Source organism: Andrographis paniculata, unplaced genomic scaffold, assembly GCF_009805555.1.
Source record: "Andrographis paniculata isolate CXL003 unplaced genomic scaffold, ASM980555v1 Contig27END, whole genome shotgun sequence".
Lineage (NCBI taxonomy): Eukaryota > Viridiplantae > Streptophyta > Magnoliopsida > Lamiales > Acanthaceae > Andrographis > Andrographis paniculata.
In genome coordinates, this window is record NW_026137559.1 from 28,131 (window position 1) to 50,455 (window position 22,325).

At 34.4% G+C, this 22,325-nt stretch overlaps 1 protein-coding gene and 1 pseudogene across 5 annotated transcripts; one reads left to right on the forward strand and one right to left on the reverse strand.

The window, feature by feature from the left end:
- Nucleotides 1–1,548: 1,548 nt before the first annotated feature.
- Nucleotides 1,549–21,488, reverse strand: LOC127246209 (uncharacterized). 5 transcript variants are annotated; one of them, XM_051267456.1, is made up of 15 exons: nt 21,223–21,486; nt 20,413–20,550; nt 20,222–20,343; nt 19,721–19,840; nt 19,527–19,646; nt 19,273–19,414; nt 19,005–19,175; nt 18,800–18,915; nt 18,529–18,624; nt 18,259–18,435; nt 17,655–17,739; nt 17,510–17,565; nt 16,099–16,230; nt 15,536–15,642; nt 1,549–3,737 (listed from the first exon to the last, which is right to left on the reverse strand). In XM_051267456.1, exons 2-9 carry the CDS (start codon nt 20,521–20,523, stop codon nt 18,582–18,584), a joined length of 945 nt encoding a protein of 314 aa, XP_051123413.1. In that variant the 5' UTR covers nt 20,524–20,550; nt 21,223–21,486; the 3' UTR covers nt 1,549–3,737; nt 15,536–15,642; nt 16,099–16,230; nt 17,510–17,565; nt 17,655–17,739; nt 18,259–18,435; nt 18,529–18,581. The 5 variants fall into 5 exon arrangements, with proteins under 5 accessions (XP_051123413.1, XP_051123416.1, XP_051123414.1 ...); XM_051267459.1 differs by lacking the exons at nt 1,549–3,737; nt 15,536–15,642; nt 16,099–16,230 and adding an exon at nt 17,141–17,374 and having other exon boundaries at nt 18,800–18,890; nt 21,223–21,488; XM_051267457.1 differs by lacking the exons at nt 1,549–3,737; nt 15,536–15,642; nt 16,099–16,230 and adding an exon at nt 17,141–17,374 and having other exon boundaries at nt 17,671–17,739.
- LOC127246206 (subtilisin-like protease SBT1.4) lies at nt 2,970–3,907 on the forward strand (annotated as a pseudogene).
- Nucleotides 21,489–22,325: the final 837 nt, after the last annotated feature.

Consider the following 22,325-nt stretch of genomic DNA (forward strand, 5'->3'; position numbering starts at 1 on the left):
TAATTCTTCATTTTATATATATTTTTTAAAAAAATTAGGCAACAACTCATCTAAAAAAAATATTAAATAAATGATTGATAAATTATTTATTTTATTAAAAAAAATATTTTTAAGATATATATTTTTTATAAAACTCATCATTTTACAGGGAGATTAGCAAATCAGCTCTGGCTAACAATCTGGCCTCACTGGTTCAACAATCTTACAAAACTCGAAATCGAATGCCGAAACCGAGGTCGAGGCTGGAATCGAGGAGGTTCTTCGAGCTACAGATTAAGAAGAAGGTGAAGCAGCAATATAGGGATGGGAAGTTTCACGATCTCATGTCGAAAGTAATCGCCGATCCGAATACTCTAAAGGATGCTTACGATTGTCTCCGAGCATCTTCGAATGTCGATTTGTTGTCCGATAGCAATCCATTGTCGTTCTAGTTAATGGCGGAGGAGTTAGCCGACAGGAGCTTCGACGTTTCCGGAAATACATATACGATATCGAGCCGAGGCGCGAAAGTAAAGAAGTCGAAGCTCGTTCTTCCGGGATTGAAATTACGGGTTGTTCAAGAAGCTATTAGGATCATTTTGGAGGTCGTTTCCTGGCCACATTTCTCGAAGATTTGGCATGGGTTTCGAAGCGGAAGGAGTCGAGTGTCGGCGTTGAAGTATATTCGGAGGGAGATTTCCGACCCCGATTGGTGGTTTACGGTTCTGTTGATACAGACTATACAGTCATAGTCAAACAAAACAGACCACACAAGCCTAGGTAGTCTAAGTATCAAAGGCCAATGTCAACAAGTTTAATGCATCAATACCAACCAACCAATGCTAATTCTATTAAGTATAAGTAATATCAACACTAAGTTTCCCAAAAAACAAATAAGGAGGTGAAGCCAGTTACCTAAAACGGAAAGTCAGGAGACCATCTGCATCCGCTTGAAGGAGTCATTTGATCGACGAAAGGATATCTGTTGGGAGAGATGTGTCTGCTAAATCGAAAGAGAAACTACCACAGTCGCTAAGGCATCCGCGACACGGTTCCCTTATATATATATATATGAGATATCTACCAAATCGCATCTCTAAACCCTAAACCCGGCCAGAGGGGCAGTTTTCTGGCGATACATTTTGGACGAACTTTGATCGGGGATATTTCCGGCACCTCTGGCGGATATACGGCGGTGCGAGTAACCAGGTGGAGGTTTTTAGGGCTGATGAAAACAATGACGGTAGTGCAATGGAAGGAAAAGGGTTGGATAAGCTGGTAGCTTAATGGCAATTTTGATCGGACAAGGCAAAATAACAGTCGCTAGGAAGTTGGTGGATGGTTTAGGATTTAGGGTTTAGGGTTTTTTTGGTAAAAACTATATAGCAATGACTGCACCCAAAGTGGGCTGCCTACGTACCCAAACGGGATCAAGCCATACGTAGTTCAGCTGATACAGATTATATAGTCAAAGTCAAACAAAACAGACCACACAAGCCTAGGTAGTCTAAGTATCAAAGGCCAACGTCAACTAGTTTAATGCATCAACACCGACCAAGCAATACTAAGTCTATCAAGTTTAAGTAATGGCTGCACCCAAAGTGGGCTGCCTACGTACCCAAACGGGATCAAGCCATACGTAGTTCTTCTCATACAGACTATATAGTCAAAGTCAAACAAAATAGACCACACAAGCCTAGGTAGTCTAAGTATCAAAGGCCAAAGTCAACAAGTTTAATGCATCAACACCAACCAAGCAATACTAAGTCTATCAAGTTTAAGTAATGGCTGCACCCAAAGTGGGCTGCCTACGTACCCAAACGGGATCAAGCCATACGAAGTTTTTCTGATACAGACTATATTTTGGTAAAGTCAAACAAAACAGACCACACAAACCTAGGTAGTCTAAGTATCAATGGCCAAAGTCAACAAGTTTAATGCATCAACACCAACCAAGCAATACTAAGTCTATCAAGTTTAAGTAATGGCTGCACCCAAAGTGGGCTGCCTACGTACCCAAACGGGATCAAGCCATACGTAGTTCTGCTGATATAGACTATATAGTCAAAGTCAAACAAAACAGACCACACAAGCCTAGGTAGTCTAAGTATCAAAGGCCAAAGTCAACAAGTTTAATGCATCAACACCAACCAAGCAATACTAAGTCTATCAAGTTTAAGTAATGGCTGCACCCAAAGTGGGCTGCCTACGTACCCAAACGGGATCAAGCCATACGTAGTTCTGCTGATACAGATTATATAGTCAAAGTCAAACAAAACAGACCACACAAGCCTAGGTAGTCTAAGTATCAAAGGCCAAAGTCAACAAGTTTAATGCATCAACACCAACCAAGCAATACTAAGTCTATCAAGTTTAAGTAATGGTTGCACCTAAAGTGGGCTGCCTACTTACCCAAACGGGATCAAGCCATCCGTAGTTCTGCTGATACAGACTATATAGTCAAAGTCAAACAAAACAGACCACACAAGCCTAAGTAGTCTAAGTATCAAAGGCCAAAGTCAACAAGTTTAATCCATCAACACCAACCAAGCAATACTAAGTTTATCAAGTTTAAGCAATAGCGGCACCCAAAGTGGGCTGCCTACGTACCCAAACGGGATCAAGCCATACGTAGTTCTGCTGATACAAACTATATAGTCAAAGTCAAACAACTACATAGATATTTTTTTATCTCTCTCTAAATAAAACTCTCGGTGCAGGCAGCCGACAATACAAATATTTGTAATAAACTAATAAAAATGATTAAAAAAGAAAAAAACTAAGAATGTTTTTTTGGTACACATGAGTCTACTCAATTTATTATTTGTTAGAGTTTCGATTGTTTCATATTAGAATATTTTTCACTTTGTTTGCAATATGACGCTTTTGTAAATATATTTTATTTTTTGTATTTTTTTTGATATTATTAATAAAATTTAGCTGATTCCGGCGAGGAACTCCTCGCCGATGCGCACTTCATTCCCTCGACAATGGTTGGAGAAATCGGCGCCGACAAAATCCTAGCTTATGTCCGCGCAACTCCGAATCCCATCGCGACTATCAGGTCGCGGGAAACCGTTGTAAGCAAATCTCCGTCGTCGCCGCGCATGGTCTCGTTCTCCAGCCGCGGTCCGAGCTATCGAACCTCCGAGATTCTCAAGCCGGACGTGAATGCGCCCGGAGTCAACATTCTCGCTAGCTGGACCGGCTACGTCTGGCCAACGTCTCTCAACAGCAGTAATCGCGAGGTCGAATTCAACATCATCTCCGGCAGGTCGATGTCGTGCCCTCACGTCAGCGGCTTGGCGACGCTGCTGAAACAGGCCCACCCTGAGTGGTCGCTGGCGGCGATCAAATCAGCATTGATGACCACGCGTACAACGTTGACAACAACGGGAATAATTTAACAGACCTCGCCACCGGGGACGTGTCCAATCCATCCTCGGGCCACATCGATCCAAACCGAGCAACGGATCCCGGCCTGATCTACGACATCGATACCCAAAACTACGTCGCGTTTTTGTGCAGCATCGGGTACAATGTGTGGCAAATTACGGCATTCACGAAAGATTCGTCGATCGTGGATTGCAACGCAGTCGGGCTGAAAACTCCGGGGGATTTGAACTACCCGTCGCTCTCGGTTGCCTTCTCCGGCTTTAAAAGCGTTGTGAAGTATAAACGAAGCGTAAGAAATGTCGGGAAGGAGGCGAATGCCGTGTACGAGGTGACAGTGCACGCACCGGACAACGTGGAAGTGACTGTGACACCGAGTTAATTAGAGTTCGGCGAGAAGGAAGTTACTCTATCTGGGTCTACAAAGATAAGGATAAATCTAATAAATAAATACAATGGTAATAGTAGTTAAGAAAACATTTCTCTTTCGTATTTGCAAAGCTTTAATCTCTTGGTTCTGTTGGCATGCAGGTGACCCAGGTTGATCTCCAACCCATCGCCACTTAATTTTTAATACGGTTTTCGATTTATATTAAAAAAATATAATATATATGTAAAGTGTTGTACAAAATATATAATATATAATTTATACACTAAAAAATATAATAGTTTAACATAAAATATTACTTCCTCCGTCCCACTTAATTTGTCAACTTTTTCTATATCCGTCCATCCCATATACATTATCTCTTTTCTTTTTGGAAATATAATTATCGACTTTAATCATATTTTAAAATTCATAATTTATAATTTTTTTTATTTTAATTAACTATTCGGTCATTTTAATATACATATAATATGGTAAGTTTTTATATTAGGTAAGTAGCCGTTAAGCATAATGATTTTGATTTTAATTTTAATATACACATAATATTAAAAAAGAAATTATTTTAATTTTAATATACACATGTGAAATTATATATATGGTAAGTTTTATATTAGGTAAGTAGCCGTTAAGCATAATGATTTTGATTTTGATTTTAATATACACATAATATTAAAAAAAAGAAATTATTTTAATTTTAATATACACATGTGAAATTATATATATGGTAAGTTTTATATTAGGTAAGTAGCCGTTAAGCATAATTATTTTGATTTGAATATTAATATACACATAATAATAAAAAAGGAAATTATTTGAATTTTAATATACACATGTGGAATTATATATATGGTAAGTTTTATATTAGGTAAGTAGCCGTTAAGCATAATGATTTTGATTTTAATATTAATATACACATAATATTAAAAAAAAGAAATTATTTGAATTTTAATACACACATGTGAAATTATATATATGGTAAGTTTTATATTAGGTAAGTAGCCGTTAGGGCATACTATTATAAATATTCTTGATTTTGATTTTGTAAACATTATTATAAATTTTTGGGTGTGCAATGCAAATGCAAATGCAAATGCAATGGGGTGGGGTACGAGCAGGGCAGGGCGGGGGGGATTCTTGGTGGGGCATGGGCATGGGCAGGGGCATGGTGTGCTTACAGGAGGGAGGGCGATCCAGAGATCAAGTGCAGTGCTTGGGAGGGAGGGCGATCCAGAGGTCAAGTGCAGTGCTTCGATCTCGATCGATCGATGCAACAGCAGCAAAGCAATCTGGTGAGTTATCTTCCATTTTGCTGGTGCGTTTTTCCCATCTCTGATTCTTTTTCACTATTAATTCATTCTTGAGGTTCTTGGAGGGGAGGGGATGATGGATGACATGTACTTACTGCCCTTCTTTAGATCGATTGTAATACAGACCATATGTCCGTAGATCGATCGATCGATCATGTTGGTGTGTAGTTTAGTTTCTTTGCTAACTTTGAGTTCTTGGAGGGGGGGGGGGGATGACATGTACATATGTCCGTAGATCGATCGATCAATCGATTAAGTTTTAATATTATTTTGCTTTTTCCTTCCTAATATACAAACTAATATTCATTTTAAATCTTTTTAGATGAATACGAGAGGGAGCGGCCGCATGATCGGGCGACCGAATACATCATAGGGAGTAATTCGTCCCTTTACTTTTACATTTATGCATTTAATTTAATTTAGCATCTTGCATATAGAAATAGATTTATTTTTACGTCCGTCCCGGGACATGCATGCATTAATATTGTTTCTATATTTTATACTAACTTATTTTTAAGTACTTTTTTTTTTGTAGGTAAGGCTTATGTGGAGACGAGGGCATCCGCAAAGATCATTCGATCTCGATTTCAAAATCAAAGGTAAGTGATTTTAATATTATTTTGTTGTTTCCTATACATATATACTAATATCTATTTTAAATCTTTTTAGATGCATACGAGCGGGAGCGGCCGCATGATAGGACGGCCGAATACATCATAGGGAGCAATTCGTCCCTTTCCTTTTACATTTATGCATTTAATTTAATTTCGCATCTTGCATATAGAAATAGATTTATTTTTACGTCAGTCCCGGGACATGCATGCATTAATTTTGTTTCTATATTTTATACTAACTTATTTTTAAGTGCTTTTTTTTTTGTAGGTAAGGCTTATGTGGAGACGAGGGCACCCGCAAAGATAATTCGATCTCGATTTCAAAATCCAAGGTAAGTGATTTTAATATTATTTTGTTGTTTCCTATACATATATACTAATATCTATTTTAAATCTTTTTAGATGCATACGAGAGGGAGCGGCCGCATGATAGGACGACCGAATACATCATAGGGAGAAATTCGTCCCTTTCCTTTTACATTTATGCATTTAATTTAATTTCGCATCTTGCATATAGAAATAGATTTACTTTTACGTCAGTCCCGGGACATGCATGCATTAATTTTGTTTCTATATTTTATACTAACTTATTTTTAAGTGCTTTTTTTTTTGTAGGTAAGGCTTATGTGGAGACGAGGGCACCCGCAAAGATCATTCGATCTCGATTTCAAAATCCAAGGTAAGTTATTTTAATATTATTTTGTTGTTTCCTATACATATATACTAATATCTATTTTAAATCTTTTTAGATGCATACGAGAGGGAGCGGCCGCCTCAACGGACCATCATAGGGAGCAATTCATCCATTTCCTTTTACATTTATGAATTTAATTTAATTTCGCATCTTGCATCTAGAAATAGATTTATTTTTACGTCAGTCCCGGGACATGCATGCATTAATTTTTTTTCTATATTTTATACTAACTTATTTTTATGTGTTTTAAATTTGTAGGTAAAGCTTATGTGGAGACGAGGGCATCCGCAAAGATCCTTCGATCTCGATTTCAAATCCAAGGTAAGTGATTTTAATATTATTTTGTTGTTTCCTATACATATATACTAATATCTATTTTAAATCTTTTTAGATGCATACGAGGGGAGCAGCCGCATGATAGGACGACCGAATACATCATATGGAGCAATTCGTCCCTTTCCTTTTACATTTATGCATTTAATTTAATTTCGCATCTTGCATATAGAAATAGATTTACTTTTACGTCAGTCCCGGGACATGCATGCATTAATTTTGTTTCTATATTTTATACTAACTTATTTTTAAGTGCTTTTTTTTTTTGTAGGTAAGGCTTATGTGGAGACGAGGGCACCCGCAAAGATCATTCGATCTCGATTTCAAATCCAAGGTAAGTGATTTCAATATTATTTTGTTGTTTCCTATACATATATACTAATATCTATTTTAAATCTTTTTAGATGCATACGAGAGGAAGCGGCCGCCTCAACGGACCATCATAGGGAGCAATTCATCCCTTTCCTTTTACATTTATGGATTTAATTTAATTTCGCATCTTGCATATAGAAATAGATTTATTTTTACGTCAGTCCCGGGACATGCATGCATTAATTTTTTTTCTATATTTTATACTAACTTATTTTTTGTGTTTTAAATTTGTAGGTAAAGCTTATGTGGAGACGAGGGCATCCGAAAGGATCCTTCGATCTCGATTTCAAATCCAAGGTAAGTGATTTTAATATTATTTTGTTGTTTCCTATACATATATACTAATATCTATTTTAAATCTTTTTAGATGCATACGAGAGGGAGCAGCCGCAAGATAGGACGACCGAATACATCATAGGGAGCAATTCGTCCCTTTCCTTTTACATTTATGCATTTAATTTAATTTCGCATCTTGCATATAGAATTAGATTTATTTTTACGTCAGTCCCGGGACATGCATGCATTAATTTTGTTTCTATATTTTATACTAACTTATTTTTAAGTGCTTTTTTTTTGTAGGTAAGGCTTATGTGGAGACGAGGGCATCCGCAAAGATCCTTCGATCTCGATTTCAAATCCAAGGTAAGTGATTTTAATATTATTTTGTTGTTTCCTATATATATATACTAATATCTATTTTAAATCTTTTTAGATGCATACGAGAGGGAGCGGCCGCATGATAGGACGACCGAATACATCATAGGGAGCAATTCGTCCCTTTCCTTTTACATTTATGCATTTAATTTAATTTCGCATCTTGCATATAGAAATAGATTTATTTTTACGTCAGTCCCGGGACATGCATGCATTAATTTTGTTTCTATATTTTATACTAACTTATTTTTAAGTGCTTTTTTTTTTGTAGGTAAGGCTTATGTGGAGACGAGGGCATCCGCAAAGATCATTCGATCTCGATTTCAAAATCCAAGGTAAGTGATTTTAATATTATTTTGTTGTTTCCTATACATATATACTAATATCTATTTTAAATCTTTTTAGATGCATACGAGAGGAAGCGGCCGCCTCAACGGACCATCATAGGGAGCAATTCATCCCTTTCCTTTTACATTTATGCATTTAATTTAATTTCGCATCTTGCATATAGAAATAGATTTATTTTTACGTCAGTCCCGGGACATGCATGCATTAATTTTTTTCTATATTTTATACTAACTTATTTTTAAGTGCTTTTTTTTTTGTAGGTAAGGCTTATGTGGAGACGAGGGCATCCGCAAAGATCCTTCGATCTCGATTTCAAATCCAAGGTAAGTGATTTTAATATTATTTTGTTGTTTCCTATACATATATACTAATATCTATTTTAAATCTTTTTAGATGCATACGAGAGGAAGCGGCCGCCTCAACGGACCATCATAGGGAGCAATTCGTCCATTTCCTTTTACATTTATGCATTTAATTTAATTTCGCATCTTGCATATAGAAATAGATTTACTTTTACGTCAGTCCCGGGACATGCATGCATTAATTTTTTTTCTATATTTTATACTAACTTATTTTTATGTGTTTTAATTTTGTAGGTAAAGCTTATGTGGAGACGAGGGCATCCGCAAAGATCCTTCGATCTCGATTTCAAATCCAAGGTAAGTGATTTTAATATTATTTTGTTGTTTCCTATACATATATACTAATATCTATTTTAAATCTTTTTAGATGCATACGAGAGGGAGCGGCCGCATGATAGGACGACCGAATACATCATAGGGAGCAATTCGTCCCTTTCCTTTTACATTTATGCATTTAATTTAATTTCGCATCTTGCCTATAGAAATAGATTTATTTTTACGTCAGTCCCGGGACATGCATGCATTAATTTTGTTTCTATATTTTATACTAACTTATTTTTAAGTGCTTTTTTTTTGTAGGTAAGGCTTATGTGGAGACGAGGGCATCCGCAAAGATCCTTCGATCTCGATTTCAAAATCCAAGGTAAGTGATTTTAATATTATTTTGTTGTTTCCTATACATATATACTAATATCTATTTTAAATCTTTTTAGATGCATACGAGAGGGAGCAGCCGCAAGATAGGACGACCGAATACATCATAGGGAGCAATTCGTCCCTTTCCTTTTACATTTATGCATTTAATTTAATTTCGCATCTTGCATATAGAAATAGATTTATTTTTACGTCAGTCCCGGGACATGCATGCATTAATTTTGTTTCTATATTTTATACTAACTTATTTTTAAGTGCTTTTTTTTTGTAGGTAAGGCTTATGTGGAGACGAGGGCATCCGCAAAGATCCTTCGATCTCGATTTCAAATCCAAGGTAAGTGATTTTAATATTATTTTGTTGTTTCCTATATATATATACTAATATCTATTTTAAATCTTTTTAGATGCATACGAGAGGGAGCGGCCGCATGATAGGACGACCGAATACATCATAGGGAGCAATTCGTCCCTTTCCTTTTACATTTATGCATTTAATTTAATTTCGCATCTTGCATATAGAAATAGATTTATTTTTACGTCAGTCCCGGGACATGCATGCATTAATTTTGTTTCTATATTTTATACTAACTTATTTTTAAGTGCTTTTTTTTTGTAGGTAAGGCTTATGTGGAGACGAGGGCATCCGCAAAGATCCTTCGATCTCGATTTCAAATCCAAGGTAAGTGATTTTAATATTATTTTGTTGTTTCCTATACATATATACTAATATCTATTTTAAATCTTTTTAGATGCATACGAGAGGAAGCGGCCGCCTCAACGGACCATCATAGGGAGCAATTCGTCCCTTTCCTTTTACATTTATGCATTTAATTTAATTTCGCATCTTGCATATAGAAATAGATTTATTTTTACGTCAGTCCCGGGACATGCATGCATTAATTTTTTTCTATATTTTATACTAACTTATTTTTAAGTGCTTTTTTTTTGTAGGTAAGGCTTATGTGGAGACGAGGGCATCCGCAAAGATCCTTCGATCTCGATTTCAAATCCAAGGTAAGTGATTTTAATATTATTTTGTTGTTTCCTATACATATATACTAATATCTATTTTAAATCTTTTTAGATGCATACGAGAGGGAGCGGCCGCATTAACGGACCATCATAGGGAGCAATTCGTCCCTTTCCTTTTACATTTATGCATTTAATTTAATTTCGCATCTTGCATATAGAAATAGATTTATTTTTACGTCAGTCCCGGGACATGCATGCATTAATTTTTTTTCTATATTTTATACTAACTTATTTTTAAGTGTTTTTTTTTGTAGGTAAAGCTTATGTGGAGACGAGGGCATCCGCAAAGATCCTTCGATCTCGATTTCAAATCCAAGGTAAGTGATTTTAATATTATTTTGTTGTTTCCTATACATATATACTAATATCTATTTTAAATCTTTTTAGATGCATACGAGAGGGAGCGGCCGCATGAACGGACCATCATAGGGAGCAATTCGTCCCTTTCCTTTTACATTTATGCATTTAATTTAATTTCGCATCTTGCATATAGAAATAGATTTATTTTTACGTCAGTCCCGGGACATGCATGCATTAATTTTGTTTCTATATTTTATACTAACTTATTTTTAAGTGCTTTTTTTTTGTAGGTAAGGCTTATGTGGAGACGAGGGCATCCGCAAAGATCCTTCGATCTCGATTTCAAATCCAAGGTAAGTGATTTTAATATTATTTTGTTGTTTCCTATACATATATACTAATATCTATTTTAAATCTTTTTAGATGCATACGAGAGGGAGCGGCCGCATGATAGGACGACCGAATACATCATAGGGAGCAATTCGTCCCTTTCCTTTTACATTTATGCATTTAATTTAATTTCGCATCTTGCATATAGAAATAGATTTATTTTTACGTCAGTCCCGGGACATGCATGCATTAATTTTGTTTCTATATTTTATACTAACTTATTTTTAAGTGCTTTTTTTTTGTAGGTAAGGCTTATGTGGAGACGAGGGCATCCGCAAAGATCCTTCGATCTCGATTTCAAATCCAAGGTAAGTGATTTTAATATTATTTTGTTGTTTCCTATACATATATACTAATATCTATTTTAAATCTTTTTAGATGCATACGAGAGGGAGCGGCCGCATGATAGGACGACCGAATACATCATAGGGAGCAATTCGTCCCTTTCCTTTTACATTTATGCATTTAATTTAATTTCGCATCTTGCATATAGAAATAGATTTATTTTTACGTCAGTCCCGGGACATGCATGCATTAATTTTGTTTCTATATTTTATACTAACTTATTTTTAAGTGCTTTTTTTTTGTAGGTAAGGCTTATGTGGAGACGAGGGCATCCGCAAAGATCCTTCGATCTCGATTTCAAATCCAAGGTAAGTGATTTTAATATTATTTTGTTGTTTCCTATACATATATACTAATATCTATTTTAAATCTTTTTAGATGCATACGAGAGGGAGCGGCCGCATGATACGGACCGAATACATCATAGGGAGCAATTCGTCCCTTTCCTTTTACATTTATGCATTTAATTTAATTTCGCATCTTGCATATAGAAATAGATTTATTTTTACGTCAGTCCCGGGACATGCATGCATTAATTTTTTTCTATATTTTATACTAACTTATTTTTAAGTGCTTTTTTTTTGTAGGTAAAGCTTATGTGGAGACGAGGGCATCCGCAAAGATCCTTCGATCTCGATTTCAAATCCAAGGTAAGTGATTTTAATATTATTTTGTTGTTTCCTATACATATATACTAATATCTATTTTAAATCTTTTTAGATGCATACGAGAGGGAGCGGCCGCATGATAGGACGGACCATCATAGGGAGCAATTCGTCCCTTTCCTTTTACATTTATGCATTTAATTTAATTTCGCATCTTGCATATAGAAATAGATTTATTTTTACGTCAGTCCCGGGACATGCATGCATTAATTTTTTTTCTATATTTTATACTAACTTATTTTTAAGTGCTTTTTTTTTGTAGGTAAAGCTTATGTGGAGACGAGGGCATCCGCAAAGATCCTTCGATCTCGATTTCAAATCCAAGGTAAGTGATTTTAATATTATTTTGTTGTTTCCTATACATATATACTAATATCTATTTTAAATCTTTTTAGATGCATACGAGAGGGAGCGGCCGCATGATAGGACGACCGAATACATCATAGGGAGCAATTCGTCCCTTTCCTTTTACATTTATGCATTTAATTTAATTTCGCATCTTGCATATAGAAATAGATTTATTTTTACGTCAGTCCCGGGACATGCATGCATTAATTTTGTTTCTATATTTTATACTAACTTATTTTTAAGTGCTTTTTTTTTGTAGGTAAGGCTTATGTGGAGACGAGGGCATCCGCAAAGATCCTTCGATCTCGATTTCAAATCCAAGGTAAGTGATTTTAATATTATTTTGTTGTTTCCTATACATATATACTAATATCTATTTTAAATCTTTTTAGATGCATACGAGAGGGAGCGGCCGCATGATAGGACGACCGAATACATCATAGGGAGCAATTCGTCCCTTTCCTTTTACATTTATGCATTTAATTTAATTTCGCATCTTGCATATAGAAATAGATTTATTTTTACGTCAGTCCCGGGACATGCATGCATTAATTTTGTTTCTATATTTTATACTAACTTATTTTTAAGTGCTTTTTTTTTGTAGGTAAAGCTTATGTGGAGACGAGGGCATCCGCAAAGATCCTTCGATCTCGATTTCAAATCCAAGGTAAGTGATTTTAATATTATTTTGTTGTTTCCTATACATATATACTAATATCTATTTTAAATCTTTTTAGATGCATACGAGAGGGAGCGGCCGCATGATAGGACGACCGAATACATCATAGGGAGCAATTCGTCCCTTTCCTTTTACATTTATGCATTTAATTTAATTTCGCATCTTGCATATAGAAATAGATTTATTTTTACGTCAGTCCCGGGACATGCATGCATTAATTTTGTTTCTATATTTTATACTAACTTATTTTTAAGTGCTTTTTTTTTGTAGGTAAAGCTTATGTGGAGACGAGGGCATCCGCAAAGATCCTTCGATCTCGATTTCAAATCCAAGGTAAGTGATTTTAATATTATTTTGTTGTTTCCTATACATATATACTAATATCTATTTTAAATCTTTTTAGATGCATACGAGAGGGAGCGGCCGCATGATAGGACGACCGAATACATCATAGGGAGCAATTCGTCCCTTTCCTTTTACATTTATGCATTTAATTTAATTTCGCATCTTGCATATAGAAATAGATTTATTTTTACGTCAGTCCCGGGACATGCATGCATTAATTTTGTTTCTATATTTTATACTAACTTATTTTTAAGTGTTTTTTTTTTGTAGGTAAAGCTTATGTGGAGACGAGGGCATCCGCAAAGATCCTTCGATCTCGATTTCAAATCCAAGGTAAGTGATTTTAATATTATTTTGTTGTTTCCTATACATATATACTAATATCTATTTTAAATCTTTTTAGATGCATACGAGAGGGAGCGGCCGCATGATAGGACGACCGAATACATCATAGGGAGCAATTCGTCCCTTTCCTTTTACATTTATGCATTTAATTTAATTTCGCATCTTGCATATAGAAATAGATTTATTTTTACGTCAGTCCCGGGACATGCATGCATTAATTTTGTTTCTATATTTTATACTAACTTATTTTTAAGTGCTTTTTTTTTGTAGGTAAAGCTTATGTGGAGACGAGGGCATCCGCAAAGATCCTTCGATCTCGATTTCAAATCCAAGGTAAGTGATTTTAATATTATTTTGTTGTTTCCTATACATATATACTAATATCTATTTTAAATCTTTTTAGATGCATACGAGAGGGAGCGGCCGCATGATAGGACGACCGAATACATCATAGGGAGCAATTCGTCCCTTTCCTTTTACATTTATGCATTTAATTTAATTTCGCATCTTGCATATAGAAATAGATTTATTTTTACGTCAGTCCCGGGACATGCATGCATTAATTTTGTTTCTATATTTTATACTAACTTATTTTTAAGTGCTTTTTTTTTGTAGGTAAAGCTTATGTGGAGACGAGGGCATCCGCAAAGATCCTTCGATCTCGATTTCAAATCCAAGGTAAGTGATTTTAATATTATTTTGTTGTTTCCTATACATATATACTAATATCTATTTTAAATCTTTTTAGATGCATACGAGAGGGAGCGGCCGCATGATAGGACGACCGAATACATCATAGGGAGCAATTCGTCCCTTTCCTTTTACATTTATGCATTTAATTTAATTTCGCATCTTGCATATAGAAATAGATTTATTTTTACGTCAGTCCCGGGACATGCATGCATTAATTTTGTTTCTATATTTTATACTAACTTATTTTTAAGTGCTTTTTTTTTGTAGGTAAGGCTTATGTGGAGACGAGGGCATCCGCAAAGATCCTTCGATCTCGATTTCAAATCCAAGGTAAGTGATTTTAATATTATTTTGTTGTTTCCTATACATATATACTAATATCTATTTTAAATCTTTTTAGATGCATACGAGAGGGAGCGGCCGCATGATAGGACGACCGAATACATCATAGGGAGCAATTCGTCCCTTTCCTTTTACATTTATGCATTTAATTTAATTTCGCATCTTGCATATAGAAATAGATTTATTTTTACGTCAGTCCCGGGACATGCATCCTTTAATTTTGTTTCTATATTTTATACTAACTTATATTTAAGTGATTTTTTTTTGTAGGTAAAGCTTATATGGAGACGAGGGCATCCGCAAAGATCCTTCGATCTCGATTTCAAATTAAGGTAAGTGATTTTAATATTATTTTGTTGTTTCCTATACATATATACTAATATCTATTTTAAATCTTTTTAGATGCATACGAGAGGAAGCGACCGCCTGAACGGACCATCATAGGGAGCAATTCGTCCTTTCGTTTTACATTTATGCATTTAATTCAATTTAGCATCTTGCATATAGAAATAGATTTATTTTTACGTCAGTCCCGGGACATGCATGCATTAATTTTGTTTCTATATTTTATACTAACTTATTTCTAAGTGTTTTTAATTTGTAGGTAAAGCTTATGTGGAGACGAGGGGATCCGCAAAGATCCTTCGATCTCGATTACAAGATCTAGGCTGGTCTGGCCCGGTATTATTAAAATCTGGGCTAGCCTGGCCTGGCCCGGTATATTTTGAAACCGGGCCATGCTTGGGTTTTGGTTTTCAAGCCCAATTCAAAATCAAGCCGGGTCTATCGGGCTTGAATTTTAAAACGGCTAATCCAGCCCAAAAAATATTACTCTCTCCCTCGCAAAAAATGCACTAATTTTTTGCGTGGCTGAGGGAGTAATACCAGCCTGAAATTGTCACAATTTTTTGTTAAATATGATGTTAACTTCTCAAATAATGGAAGCGAGATACCTTAAAATTTGAATCCACCGATATGCTGAAGTCTTTTCCTTAAAATCCGCCGATATGGTGCAATGGTGCAACAATAACCCTTTTCCCAATGCTTTCACATATACCTCCTGGAATTAAGAGATTAAGTAAAAAAAAACACAAATCATGTTTCCACTGGTCCTTCATATAACTGTTATTATGAAATTGCACAAAGCATTATTATTACGAAATACAATTTATCAAATTTTCTAAACTAAGACTACTTAATACCAGCTTGCAAACAATCTGTTCATATCATCTTTAATGTGCCAACATAATATAAGGGGAAGAAACAAATGCCCGTGAGAAAATTATTAGCACAACATGACAACTATTTTCAACGTTTTAAATAAAATTTGACCCTTTTGCCTTATGGAAATATGTTCAACAATTAGTGGACAACAAATTAATATTCACACATACATACACATGAATACTAGAATTTTAGAACTGTAATTATATTGCAAGCCTATATAAGTAGTGCCCATATTCAACTAGAATGAAAGTTTTATTGACCTTCGATTTAGTTGCAAGAAATTACTTACTGGCAAAACGGAGCAACTTTGAGATCCTCCTTTGATGAGTTTTACATTCTTGAGGACAAACCTCACTGAGGCTTCCCAGTTTAACTTCATATTTATCATCAAGAAGTATGTTGCTGGCTTGGACATCCTTCACTAATACAAACAATAAAATTTCAATTTCCCGAAATGAGAATAAAGTAGGGTCCAAAAATAAAAAAAGCTAAAATACAAATAGCATAGACAACTTAATTAAAGAATACACATAATCTAAGAGTGAGATCATGTACAAATCTAAGCTCACAGTTCCTGGATTTGCTCTTCAGTATCTTTGCACCTATTTTGTGACATCCCTGGGGTTTTTCTATATATACATTATGTAACCTTCACCCATGTACCATTCAAGGATTTAAAGACAAAAATTGGATTTATCAACCCCACATAATAAAGACAACGCTTAAACATGGCCAATTTTAAATAAAATTACAACTAATATATAAATAAGTTTTTAACAAAAATTACTGGGCAATTAATTTGCAGGTAAGCATATTTTTCTCAATATAGGTACAACTATGCGTTGGATAAAGTATTTTTGGTGCTTGATACCAATATTCAGATCTTGTTATAAAAAATATGTTGCATATTTACGACTTCTGGTGTTATGCTGATCTCTTAAATGACACTGAATATCTATGCACGTGTGCAATCACAATCCAAACCAAGACTAAATATTCTATAAACACAAGTTGAATGATATATGTAGGACCTAAATCAATAATATAGTCTAAAAACATGTATTAAATCAACAATGTCGAGCAATGTAAAGGAATAGAAACTGCCCGGGTTCCACTTATTCTTGTAAGAGTTGGGCCATCAAAATTTTAATAGACACCTAATAGATATCCTAATATATAGAACAGATGAAAAGATTCACATGCTAGAGAAATTACAGAATAGCATAAGCAAAATTTTCAGCATCGACTACAAAGTGAGTTAAGTGACTTCAAATATATTATTTTTATCAAATAGAAAACTTCATATTAGCAAGTATAGACACCATAGGAGCGACGAAAATAAATCTAAACCTATCACATATATTTATGGTCGCTCATCGCATCAACCCAAAAATGGATCCGTAAAATAAATACTTAATTTCCAAATCTCATAGACTGTAGTACAAGGAAATGAAGAGTATAAAATCAACAAAAGCTAAACATATATATTATATATAAATGGTTGGTTAAGGAAGAGAACGAATGATGACTTGCTTGTGATGTAGCAACACACCTAAAAACTCGATCTGCAACAATGTATAAGGTAAAATAAAAATAAAATAAAATAAAATAAAAAAGATTAAAAGAAAAATTAATGTAAAAATATACAACCAAATCTCAATGCATAGGATATTAAACATTAGTTTGGAAAATACACTTACCCAAATGCCTCGTTGATATGCTCACCTGATTAATGTAAGCTGCCCCTAATAGAATTCTGCATTCAAAATGGAATAGTACAAAATTAGTACTTGAACTCATATGGAATTAGTACTTGTTGCATACAAAACCAAGGGCATGACGTACAGAACATTAAGCCTACTTCATCAAGAATTGTATAATCCCACGCTTCTTCCATTGTAAATGCAATCTCCACACAAGAATTTTATTTCTGCACAGTATAATATGTTTATAAAAGCACGCCCTTTGTCCCATAATGAAGCCATTAGTGGATGAATAGAAAACAAATACCAACAACTGGAAGTAAATCAATCAATACAGTTGGAGATACATACATTCAGTTAGTGTCATAATGAAAAGTCCAAAATTGCTTAATGATTGTGCATATATAATCAAAATTTATAATGAGATCATGTTTACAGGATAAACGAACCAAGCAAGTGTTTTTGGCTCAATACATAATGGAAGATATGTAACTTTTTCCATTCTTTATTTTAGAACAACTAAAAATTCAATCTCGTTGCAATTTTGAGACAACAAATATTGTCGAACATAAGCACCAAAGCATACAACCAGTTCAACCGCAAATCATTTAGTGTTATTTGCCACTGATTACATACATAAGATGTTTAACTTGCAAATTCTAAATTCTAAATAGTAAAAACCAATAAACCAAATGAGAAAAAATAGCAGAAAATAGTTTTATGGAACCAAAGAGAACAAATCAAACCTTTTGCCTATTTGTCTATTCTTTTTTGCTTTTGGTGAATTATTGGTGCAAAATGCAATAACCGGTATGATAACTGACTTGCGACGTGCTTACGCCATCACGGGCGCCCGGGTAAGAATTTCCGTGAAGGGATTGGCGCGAACCAGAGTGAGATTTCCGAACTCCAGGGGAACCAGACTGAGACGCCAAAAGCATCTGTGTTAATCTATGTTTTTGTTGTGACTTAGTTGTAGATCATTTCTATAGATATTGAAATAAAAAAATCAATACCTGTCATATCTCGATTTTCCTTCTTAGTTCCATTGTCTTCATGGTGAACCTCTTCAACTATTACTGCCCTTTTGAAGAACATTCATAATATTTGTTCTGCTTCAATAATGCGGCTTCTTTAGATTTACCCAAAAGGGGAAAAAATGAATATATAGCACTTCTCTTGTACATTTGTGCAAACTCTAACAGCTTACCTGTTCTTTGGCATTATTCCAAAGAGTAGAAGATATTGAGATGGATAAAAACTGGTCCGAACAGCTTACCGGCTTACCGGTCCGGAACAGAATTGAGATGGATAAAAACTGGTCCGAACACTTTCTTCCATATTTCGCCAGGTTGAAATTTGAGTAGAAGATCCTCTCCTGCATAATGATATGTGACAAATATCTGGTACGAAAATCAGATTGCATCCACAGAAAGTTTTTGGTAAAAATCACGAGAGAGGAAGTCAGCTTCAACAGCCGACAGGTGCTTACCGCAAGGGTGGTCGGGTTCACATGAGAGGTCAAGTCTTGTTTCAAAGGTCCTCCATTTCGATATTCATTGCTCGGCGCAATTTGCCAGAACCCCACCGGTGGATCAGAGCTTATCCACCCATGCACCTTATTATCTTTGTTCTCAATTGAGTAATGGTATTTGTCATCCACCTGCACATGAAAAAGATCAACGAAGAAGACAAGTTAAAGGTATAAAGAAAACACATTCTTCAGCAGTATTTTTAAGGAAGTAGTAATCTCAGTGTACTTCTCCTTTAAATTCCAGGTCGACAGGATCAACAAGAAGCACGGCTTCAGGGTACTCCAGTTCTTGACCTCTAGGAGGCAGTCGATCTTCCGGCCTGGGCATGTATCTTTGCCTGTTATCTGATATTGCCATGTAATGTAACCTGGTAAAACCTACAGTCATCTAAATATCTTGCCTAACCAATTGGAAAATGGAAGGATAACTTGCCGCGATAAAACAACAATGCAATGTTATTGTAGTAAAGAGATTCTTACAGGTCTTTATTGAGCATGCACGCGATTCGGGTGGTGCTAAGGTTGAAACCAGGGAAGTCTTCCAAATGCTCGAAAATAGCGTAAGAGTAGAATCCTGGGGAGCCATGAAGCATCACAAACCTAAAAAATCGACATGGTAAGATTTCGTCCTTTGATCCGAATGGACAAACTAAACTAGGTAAGGTAGATAGAACCTTCTGTCTATTCGCAAAGGAGATTGCTTTCCTTCAGGTGAAGGATCCCATGTTCTTGTGAATGAAAGTTCTACTTGCTCCTCATTTTCAACAATTACTTTCACACTTGTTCCTTCAATCCTACATAGCATAAATTTTCCACCTTGTTATGCCATATTTCTGTATTAAATATTCAAATTTCAACATTGTTAGAATTTAATATACATTATATTTAAAAGTATACACGTTTATTAAGTAGCATCTAACCATTAGTACATTCCAAAGGGTTTATGCAATTAATGCAGAGACAGTTCCAAAATGTTGATGAATTCAAGTTCTGTTACTTCACCGCTTGGTTTTGGTTTGACATCATTTATCAAACTATTTTCTAAATTTCTACCAAATAATCAAACAAAACACCTGTTTTTTTTTATTAACAGAGTGTTCGCGTGGATAATCTTCTTTAGTAAAACCCATATCATTAAATTACGTAAATGATCTACTGATAATGATACTACTTACCTTGAAGATTCAGCAACGTCGTTAACAACACTACTGCATCTGCTTTCATGACCATAACACTCTCGAAATCTCACGTATTTATGGCACATATGACATAATTCTGTTCGGTTCCAACATACTTCCTGGCATAATAAATGAGAAGCACGTCAGCTTAAGTTAAAGATACCTAAGTTGTTATATCAATTTATTACCTGGTGCTCCAATAAATCAATAGCAGGCAGAGGAAACTCGCAATATTCACATGTCACAATCCTCTGTGGACAATTCTCTCCTTTGGGTACATCTAAAATGTCGCGGTCCATTGTTTCACTGCACAGAGAACAAGACACCTGCAAAGCAATCGAAATCAAGACAAATTAACTTGCAACAGCAATGGATACAAGTGCGATTGTTGGATGAGAAATTGAGAGCCAATAATGTATTTTGTACATTTGTTCAGCCTTAAGGATGAGTTCATGTTGTGTCTTTTTTCTTTTTTTCTTCCTACTTTTTGAAATATAACAATTATTTCACACATTTCACTATGGAGACCATGTTTTCCCACATTAGAAGTTGAACAAATACTTGCACTGTAATGACGTTTGTTATCTAGTTGTATGCATTTTCAGAGGCATCAGTGAATGCTCTTAGTAAAATTCACAGTAAACAACCACTTTGTCTTAGGGTTTGTTCACTTTCAGAAAATACTACACAAAACACTATGCAATTTAATTAATAAGAAGGAATTAATCTACCAACTTCAAATCGTATTAACCTAAAACCTAATTTAAACAGAGTTGAGTAAGGAAAAACCAAAAACAAAGCCAGACAAATTTCAACAGGGCAAATAAACCAGGATCAACTGATTGAATCATGGAGGAAGATAATCAAACCATCGATCCACAAATGTGACAAAAAGAGAAAGCAAAAATTATGCATATAAGGACGAAAAGTAACCGAGATGCATCGGAAATTAATTAACGTGTCTTGTTTCTCTCGTCGAACAGAAGGATTCTTCTTACAGAAACAGAGGAAATCGAGCAGCTGGTTGGTGGTAATCACATGGAAGCTTGGATTCCCAAACCGCATCCGACGAAGCGGTGCCGTGGAATGCGCTGCGCCAATTGCATATCTCCGGCAGCGTTAGGTAGCGGAACACAGATCCTCCGGTATGTCCCCTGGCCCCTGTTTGGTTTGAGGGTTTAGGAAGAAAGGGGAGGGAAGGGAATTATAAAATTTTGTATGTTTGGTTCAAAAATTTTTAGAGGGGAAGGGATGGGAGGGGAGTTTAGGGTTTAGGGGAGTCAATTTCTTTTATTTTATTTTATTTTTTTATAATTTGGGGGAATTTGAAGGGGAAGGATTTTATAAAAAAAAAATTATTTAATTAACTATTATACTATTTAAATATTTTATTAGAAATTTAATAACATCTTTCAAAATTTTAACATTTATTTATTTTATTTTAAATTATATCAAATAAATATTAATATATATTAAAATTATATTATATATTTTGAAATAATTTTAATTAATTTTTTTAACCAAATTTAATTATAATAATTTTTTAGTAAATTAAAAATTAGTATATAATTATATCTATAATATTAATATTTTACTTTTTTTTATCATGTAATATGAGCATATTATCGTTGATACGAGAATTTAGATAAAATATAATTAGTAAGTAATTAAGAAGTGCACTGGTAAAAATAATTATAGTTTAAAATTAAATAACTAAATAGTTTAATTAATATTAAAAACTATAAATTATAAAATATAAAATATTTAATATTTTTATAATATTATTAGTTTATATAATTTTTGGTATAGTGTTATTATTTATGCGCTAAAACTATTGTTTATCTTTATTGGTAAATTTAATAAATAACTAATGTATAAAGTATTTGATTATTGGATTATTTGTTATTTTAACTAACTATTCGATATTTAAAAATTAGAATAAAACTCCAAACAATTGATGTTGTTAGAATTAAAGCCCCTTGTTAAATATATATATATATACTCCATCCGTTCCGCGAAAATAGTCCAATTTTTTTGGCACGTAGTTTAAGAAATTTTAATTTATATAGTTAATTAGTTTGAATAGTTAATCTAATGTTTG